Source organism: Apium graveolens, chromosome 7 (assembly GCF_009905375.1).
Source record: "Apium graveolens cultivar Ventura chromosome 7, ASM990537v1, whole genome shotgun sequence".
Lineage (NCBI taxonomy): Eukaryota > Viridiplantae > Streptophyta > Magnoliopsida > Apiales > Apiaceae > Apium > Apium graveolens.
Genome location: NC_133653.1, coordinates 192048308 through 192057384, shown reverse-complemented (window position 1 = coordinate 192057384; position 9077 = coordinate 192048308). Strand labels below are relative to the sequence as shown.

The 9077-nt window shown below is 33.3% G+C and overlaps 1 protein-coding gene across 2 annotated transcripts; it reads left to right on the top strand.

Annotated features, from left to right (window-relative positions):
• The first annotated feature begins 450 nt into the window (after positions 1-450).
• Positions 451-8189, top strand: LOC141670983 (E3 ubiquitin-protein ligase IPI1-like). 2 transcript variants are annotated; one of them, XM_074477050.1, is made up of 6 exons: positions 451-828; positions 1812-1981; positions 3763-3821; positions 6403-6428; positions 6506-6893; positions 7424-8189. In XM_074477050.1, the coding sequence occupies exons 1-6, from the start codon at positions 687-689 to the stop codon at positions 7881-7883; spliced, it is 1245 nt and encodes a 414-aa protein (XP_074333151.1). In that variant the 5' UTR covers positions 451-686; the 3' UTR covers positions 7884-8189. The 2 variants fall into 2 exon arrangements, with proteins under 2 accessions (XP_074333151.1, XP_074333150.1); XM_074477049.1 differs by having other exon boundaries at positions 454-828; positions 7412-8189.
• The last annotated feature ends 888 nt before the right edge of the window (positions 8190-9077 follow it).

Sequence of the window (9077 nt, the reverse complement as noted above, 5' to 3'; positions counted from 1 at the left end):
TATGGTCGTGTTTATGAAAAATTATAATTTTGTAAATAATTTGAAAAATCTTATTTATATAAATATATATTTTAAAAATAATATTTTCACAAAAGTAGTTAAAAATGATATTATTGAAATAAAACAATAAATAAATAGATTTTTTTAAAGCTAAAGAAAGATGAAAAGTAGTGCAGTCTGCACCGCTGCACCTGCACCTGCACCGACCGGAGTGACCTTCCTTAGAAAACACGTCAACCCCGGTATCCCAATCCAAATAAATTCAATAAATTCCCGTAAATCTCAACCGTACATATCAATCAATCATGATTTATTACCAGATTAATCAGATTTTATATCCCCCCATCCGACGGCCACGAACACGAGTCAAATTACAAAAACACGCAGCTAAAAAACAACAATAATTTCACAAATAACAAAAAATACATAAATATAATAAAATAAAAGAAAAAAGCCTCAGCTAGGCAGCCTCTACAGTTTTCCTTGTTATTCTCATCTTCTTCTTTCCTCCCCACCTATACATACAAATCCTTGTATCTATATATCTTTCTTACAATCCCCCTCCCCCTAGATTTCAGACCTCTCTCTCTCTCTCTCTCTCTCTCTCTCTCTCTCTCATTTATGTGTATTTATTATTATTAATATAATATAATTTCCTGTAAATTATTTAATTAAATTAAATAATAATGGGAATTGGAGATCTGGATCTCGTAGATGATGGCGATGGAGGTAGCAAAGCGGTATCTTGTTCTATTTGTCTCGAAATTGTCGCCGACAATGGGGATCGAGCCTGGGCTAAGCTTCATTGCAGTCATTATTTTCATCTCGGTAACTTTTTTAGATCTCAATTTCTCTGTTTTATTATTGTTTTTTCTAGTGTTATTATGATTTCGTTGATTTAATTTCATGTGTTATTAGATTTTCTGTTTTATGTGAACTTTTTCTATTAGAATCGTGTTACTGGATTGCTCGATTGAGTGTTCGGATTGGAGTTTATTTTTGGAAGTGGTTAGTTAGGGAGATTACGTAGTTAGTTTCGTGTTACTGTATTGATTGATACTAGTTTTGTGTTGCTGGATTGATTGATACTTTCTGTATGACAAGTTGTAGAATGAAATTTTATGTGTAAAACTGTAAATTGTTGTATAATAGTGTAAATTTAAAGCTAGGAGGTTGATGATTCGGTTAATACTGATATAAATCCTGAGGTTGATGAATTGGTTGATAGTGATATGAATTCGGATGTTACTTTTAATTTGTTGAAGTTGTTGGCAGTTAGAGATTTTGTTAATTTAAGAGTCATGTGATTTGGCCTGGAGAAGATTTTGATTAGAACTACAGTAATTTCCGGGGGTCGAGTCTAATTGCCGTAATTTCAAGATTGCTGGATTAAGTGTTTGGATTGGAGTTTGATTTATAAAAATAGTTAGTTATGAAGATTATGTACATATTTGGTCAGTTTCTTGTTACTGCGTTGTTAGATTAAGTGTTCTAGTACAATAAAGTTGCATGTATGAAACTGTGAATTGTTATGTAAATAGTATAATATTAATACCGGTAGGTAGATGGATAGGTTAATACTTCTTAGTAATATAAATCCCAATGTTACTTTTAATGTGTTGAAGTCTGTTGACAGTTGGAGGTTTTGTTACTTTCGGAGTCATGTGATTAGGTCTGTAGGAGATTATAATTAAAACCAAAGTAGTTGTTGATGGTCGAGTCAAGTCTAATTTCCGTAATTTTAAGTGAGAATCATGTGTCTCGCTTGATTATTTTGATGATGAAATTTTTTATTTTATGTTTGTGCTCAGATTGCATTGGCTCTGCATTTAATGTCAAGGGGGCTATGCAATGTCCCAACTGTCGGAAAATTGAGAAAGGTCAATGGCTTTATTCAAATGGTTCTCGTCCATATGCTGAATTTAACATGGAAGACTGGGTTCATGATGAGGATCTCTATGATATAAGCTACTCTGAAATGGTGAGAATATCCTAATGGCTCTTGTGTCTATTAGACCTGATATTGTAATAGTTTTTATGGGGTCATATTTTAAGCACCTCAGCGCTTTTATATTTGATAATGGTAGAATCTAGTTTTGTTTGATGTTATTACATAAAAAACTACTACATAAAAGACCCTGTAGGCTAGGCAGACTTGTAAACTGTACATAAATATTAATTAGTGTAGACCAGGCAAACTTGTACGTTGTCAAATAATATTAAATAGAGTTCAGCAAACGTCTCTATTTACATTAAGTTTGGTTGATACTGTTATGGATTACTGGACCCAGGGCAGTTTCCTGTAATTGCATATTTAAATTATAGAACTCAGAGAAGTGAGATTGAACTTATCTGTTCGATCCAACTACTGGATTCTAATGTGAATATTTTTTGACGATTTAATAGAAGCGTTGTGTGGTTTTCGGCTATATAAGTGTTGGGCTTGCTAATGCAGTGTTTTAGGGAAAAAAACTAAATTAGGCAGGGAAGATTAATGAAATCTGTACCTGGTCGCAAACTTTAGTAATGGCTTTGCGTCTAACTAGGAAAGATGTGCGGAATGGAAGAAACTGACTGATTTTTTTACTCGTATTTATAAGATTGAGTGAGATAATGGAACAAGGAAGAGAGAGGATGTGGTAGAGATCTATCTGCATTCTTTATCTTTCTTCTGGGATACATGACGTTGACTCGAATTTGCAGGTGGCTTGGAGATAACAAACTATTAAGTAATACCCATAATTTTCTAAGGAGATTATAGCCCATTAATTTTCCTAGTTCTCTAACTCTGTGCATACGCTGGTTTCTTGTCTGGTTATTTAAAATGCCTACATCCTCTTTTTCCCTTATTAATAATTCTTAATTAATTTACATATTCAGTTATTTTTTGTACTCAAGGTATTTGGGTATTATACTTATTTTCTTCATTGATATAAATCACGTAACTTGATAGTTGATTACTTAGATAACTTGTCATAATTGTTTAAGTTATAACTTTAATATTAATTACATTGCATGCTTGATTATATGTATGTATATGTTTATGTAAATTCATGATATTTGACTTTTCGCGTGGTCTTTCTGTTGTCAACTTAACTATGCATTGTAAAACCCTGACCCTGTCTATCTGTTTGGCAGTTCTATTTTTTGTCACTTTGCTTGTTATTTGCCTCCATTAACCTCGTCATTTCTCATATTTGCTGTTTTTAATTGTCTCTACCTTTGACCATCCAAGAAGAACTATTTTAACCCGTACTCTGCCCCCTTCAAGTCGTCTACTTTCTGTAATTTTATTATCACAAACAATGATATATACTTGGTATTTGGTAATATAAATCATTAAGCTTTTCATTCCCAAGATAGTAGTAATACCTTGTGCTTCAACTAGTAATCTGTATCAGTTGTTCCATTTTGGTTATTTGTGTTCATCTCTAGCTGGTTATACGTTTGCTTCAGAGACTGTCATATGATTTAGTTGGTGGATTCATGAAACCTAGTTTGGCAGGTAAGCTGTCAGGCGGTTCACGATAAATTTATCCCCATTTGTTTTCTGCTCATATGTTTACCTTTATATATTAACATGTTCTTTTATGTTTTGATGATTTTGTTAAGGCTTTTGCTAATCTTTCTATTTAGCGCTCCGCTCTGCAACAAGTCTGTTAGGCAATTAATGTCTCCTTTCACATTTTGTAGAATTTTATTGTAGATTTTTTTAAAAAAATTTAATGACCTGAATTTCTTTTTGTTGATCATTTTCTGCAGTCGTTTGGAGTTCACTGGTGTCCTTTTAGTGGATTAACGCGACTTCCATCATCCTTTGAGTAAGCACAACTTCTTCTGTTGACTGTTTTGCACTACTATGTGTTGATTTTAGTTCCTTTTTTAAGTTGGTTAGTTCCATCTGCCCTGTATTTATTGTACCCTGCACTTGCATTGGAGTAACAAATAAACTGGTCTCTGCTCATTCTACTAACTCGCTGTGAGCTCAATGGTTTTAAAATGTATCTACCCTTTGCTGAGAAAGTATTTGATTTAAAGATATTATTATGGTTCATAATGTACCAGCTGAGTTGTTTGCTGTTATGTAAACTATACAAATTACATACTAGCACTAAGTAAGCACACTGCTCGGTTTTCATTGCCAATAACTAAACTGGTATTTTAAAAAAAAACACTTGATAAAGAATGGACCTAGCCTTATGCTTCGCCTATTCGAAAGGAATGAAATAGGATGAGAATGGAATGAACAACCATGAAGAAAACTGAAGAATTAAAGAGTGAGGAAAGAATGGAATATGTTTCTGACTCATACGAGTAGAAATTAGCAACGATACGAGTAGAAATTAGCAACGAGCATTCACCCTCCCTCCATTAATGAGATTAAGACCTAGTTTAAATATACATGAATGTAGAAAATAATGAGAGTTATAAATTAATTAACAAGTTAATAGTTAAATTTAATGATTTCCAGTCGAGCAAAGTGTAATTGTGTAAGTTGCCTCCCAAGTTAGCACTTGTTTATATGATTTGTTTTTTAAGTTAGTATCTTATAAAATAGTAAATTTACTAATTCTTAGTTTCCTGGTTTATCACTTGTATAAAGTTCTGTAAATGCTATTTATTGAATGTAACTTAATATTGCTAATTCGTACTCTTCTTTTTGTTCTTAATATAATTGTACATCTACTATCCTAGTTGCTCTGTGTACCATGCATTTAGGTTCATTTGTAACACATGTTAAATCCAAGCGTGACATGTACATAATTCTAAATAACAAAATTCAATTATTCAGAATCAACTAAATTCACATTAAAATTACTAATTTTATTACAATTGAAATACATATAAATGGAAGTGATATGCTTTCTAAATTGGGTGAATTATAATTTGTTTGCAGTTGCTATTACAGTGGTTAGAAATGCATGATGTTTCGGGAGTGAAATTATACACGTTCTTGATACATAAACTTATGTTACATGTTCGTAAATTTATTAGTATCTTTAATAGCATAGTGGCGTCTCAATGCAGAAATATTAGTTTTCTAAAAGCTGATGCTGCCTCGTGTATTTCCTAATTAAGATTCCATATTTATATATGTATATAAATTATTTGAGTGCTGACATCGTGGTGAGGGCATCTTGGTATATCTCAATCACCCCTATATATATAAAAGAAAAAGCCATGCAATTATGTTCTGGACAAAATTGAAAGTGGCGTCCATTTCAGATTAAGAGGAAGATTCAAGTGGTTTGGTCATGTCTGCAGAAGGCAGATAACACATAGTTACTTTGAAGGAGACTCAGACCACGGCAGGTGCGAGATGAGTATCCGAGGCTCGACATGGAGTCTGAGGAGTGAGGACATGGCAGAGATGACCTCTTATAGGAGTGGGAGTTTCTGGAGGCAAAATTATGGTAGCAAATTTTCTTTTAGGGTTTAAATGTCTCCTCGTTTAAGGGTGGGGGATGGGGGTTTAGAGTTGGTCAGGCGGAGAGAAACTAGTAGTGGTGCTTTGTGAGGGTTACTAACATGCACAACTACTTTGTGTTTGTATTATACTTTAGGATTGTGACATGCATATGCTCCATTCGTGCTTTTGTTCTCATTCCATTTGTACTTTTATGTATTTTATATGCTATATATATATATTTATTTATTTATTTAGTTGAGGTCTTCACAGAACCGCACCTCTACTCATTGGAGAAGGGGCAAGGTCAACGTACACCTTATACCTTACCTCAGATTTTGCTTCCCAGTTTACTTTTTAACGGGAAATCAAATCTCCCTACTTCTCTTCCTTTAGCTTCTTTCATTCTCTGTCTTCTTTATCATTTTCATAGGTATATATATATGCCTGCAAGTAGATCTCGATTTAGTTATTACCATGCATACTGCAATTGATTTATCATTCTTTGATATTTTAGATGTCTTCTGTTTTATATTTTCCCTTTCATAAACAAAATAATTATTAGACCATACTTCCTGGTTCAGTTTGTAACGGAAAATCAAATCTCCCTACTTCTCTTCCTTTAGCTTCTTTCTTTCTCTGTCCTTTTTATTCTTTTATATAGATATAAACCCTTGCGAGTAGATGTCTATTTAGTAGTCGCCATGCATACTGCAATTGAACTATACTCCTTTTTATATTTAAGATGTTTTTTTGTTTTATGTTCGTCATTCCTTCAAATAATTTTTAGTTGCATACACTTGCATCAATGGCAGTAGACTAGATTTGCTGTTGATCGTATTTATCTTGTTTAAAACTCAAAAAAGTAAGTTTCTTGACCTAGCCTTTGTGCATTGTTTTTCAAACGGGTAACTTGCCTGTTCCGAAAAGATACATTTATCTGTTTCTCATATTGTATAAATTTCACTGACTTGTTATGTTTACGATATTTGCAGCGAAGGTGAATTCTCGTCTACTGCATGTAAGTTAGTTTTCTCATTTGTAACTTGTGTATTACTCCATGTGACCTTTTATAATTGTGAACCTGTTTCTTGTTAGATCATGATCTCCTTGGACAACATGCTGTATTCGCTGAACATACAGCTGTATCATCTGCTTCTCATCCCTGCCCATATGTTGCCTACTTTGGACCATTACCTCCCTCGTCTTCCAATTCCAATGGAAGTGTATCTGATGGCTCTAGTTTCAGCAGTCACTGGAACAGCCAAACAGCTCAAAGTGAGATACCCACCTCTTATGCTTTTCCGTCTATTGATGGCCATTATCATAGTTGGGAGCAGCACTCATCTCTCTTCCCAACAGTAAGCAGTCGCATTGCTGGTCCTGATCAGTCCTCGTTACCATCAATGAGCCAAAGGGCAGCTAGAAACAGTTCTGACATAACAAGATCAGGATCTTTTGTCAATCCATATACTGTCGGCCATGGGTAAGCTTAACCACCTTATAAAGTTGCATATGTATGCGGTGCTTGATTTTGAATGTTTCCATTTCTTCTTTATGCATAATTGGCAAAATAAATGCTGTTTATCACTTCGGAGTAATGTATTCCGACTTTAGGTAATAAAAGCAACCACCATGTTGGATGAAATTTTGATCTATGCTTTGTGTTAAGACAAGATGTATTGCATATTGAGGCTCGTCAATTCTTTAGGACTTCCATTCTTGCAATTTACTCTTCTGCCCCTTTATTAAATAAAAAGATCCTAGCAAACAATAATAGAGCCGTCATTCAAAGAGTATATAGACTTTATAACTTTGGCAAGATATATGTTGTGCATAGATGAAAATGGTTAGATGTCAATATTTTATTAAGTATGTGTTTGTGGGTGTAGTGTCAAATAGTTTTGAAGAATAACTTTGCCTGTTCCTTTAAAAATGTTGCTTAATTTTGTTCTATTATTTACCTAGCCATTTAGGATGTTAACTTTTAATGTAATTTTGTAGTTCTAATGCTAGGGCTGGGAGCTCAATTGCCCCCTCAATGCTTCCTCCATACCCTGGCAGTGCTGCTCGGGCCCGTGAACGTGCACAAGCTCTTCAGGCATATTTTCAGCATCCTCCTGGCCGTACACCGGTGATGCCTGTCGCACGGAGATCCAATGGTCACAGGAACATGCCTCAAGGTGGTCCAGTTGCAGCATCATCATCATCTGAGCAGGCTAGTGGCTTCTATTTCTTCCCATCAAGTTCATCATCATCAGGAAGAAATTATTCAGAAGCAGAAAACCAAATGCCAAATCGCTTCCATGCTTGGGAAAGAGAACAGTTCCCCTCCTTTCCATTGAGTCAACCCGAAAGGGATCCCATTTGGGGGCCTATTCATCAGGTTCCAGGAGGCCCTGATACTATCGTAAGGCCCACTAGTTTTCGGCAGAGGCATGGATCAGAAAGGATGCCATCTCAACACCGGTCATAGACTTTTTATAATCTGTTTGATTCAGTTGATTGAAAGTATCATTGCCATGACTTTGAACTCAACAATATGTATGTCTTGAGTAATGATGTCTTTGTTGTCTGCTATTTTTAGCGGGACACCGAAACTTTGTGGACTTAAAAACGATCCATCTTGGCTGCCACATGTGGTATGTGGAATCTTGTTTCTGTTTGAGATAAAAAGAAATAAGGTCATATGTTTGGTAAAAGGAGAGTACATCTTTTGGCCTTAAATATTCTTGGCATTTCAAATTTAATATAGAATAAAATACTTGAAAATTTTAGAATATTTCTTAGCTTTTCTCTTTAGTTGTCAACTTATTTAATTAAATTAGGCAAATTAATTTATGGATAGGATGTTTAAAAGAGGGTTACCAAAAGGTTATCGATGCAAATAACTTATTGGATTTCTATGTTTGTTGGGAAATTGTAATTGATTTCTAAAATTATAATTACCATATGTATCACTTTATTTCATTATATTACTTTTCTATTTTATTTTATATATGGAATTATGTTAATAATTTATGAAATTGCATTTTAAATAAAAATTGCTAAGATATGTAACTTTTTGAATTGCAAACCATTGGAGTAGATTTTAAATTAAAATGGATAAGATAGATAGGTTTGACAAAGAAAATAAATATATGTGTAAGAAGAAAATTATGTATCTATTGCACTCCCTCCGTCCCTTCCAATTGTTATAGTTTGTGGAAAAGTGTCTGACACATATTTTAAGATGAACAAAAACTATAGTTCTATAATTTTTTTTTTGAATTTTTTTTTTCTGAATAAAAGTTTAAACATCCTAATTTTATTCAGAAAATGAAAATTTTGAAAAAAAAATTATATAATTATACTTTCTGTCTATCATAAATTGCGTGTCGGACACTCGTTACAGCTCCTACTTACAAATTTCATGTCCATACCAGATGTGCTATATAGTTCTTTTGTTCAATTTGAACATTCTCTCTTTTCATCAAATTCCTTTTTTATAACTTTAACTTTTTGTGAACAAAATGTTGATTTATAGTATTTATGTGACTCTGTTATTTAAGCAAACACACACGATTATTTAAATTGTTTTGTTAATTATCATAATTTATATTTTTTATAATATTAAATATTTCTTTTTACTGTATTTGGATTTGTTTTAACAAAATCATAATTCAATTTA

What these genes read in the sequence shown, in the direction of transcription:
- LOC141670983 (XM_074477049.1), top strand. Translation starts at nt 687, where the DNA reads ATGGGAATTGGAGATCTGGATCTCGTAGATGATGGCGATGGAGGTAGC. An exon ending in ATATAAGCTACTCTGAAATG is followed by an intron (nt 1,982 to 3,762) that starts GTGAGAATATCC and finishes CATTTTCTGCAG; the next exon opens with TCGTTTGGAGTTCACTGGTG. An exon ending in TGAATTCTCGTCTACTGCAT is followed by an intron (nt 6,429 to 6,505) that starts GTAAGTTAGTTT and finishes GTTTCTTGTTAG; the next exon opens with ATCATGATCTCCTTGGACAA.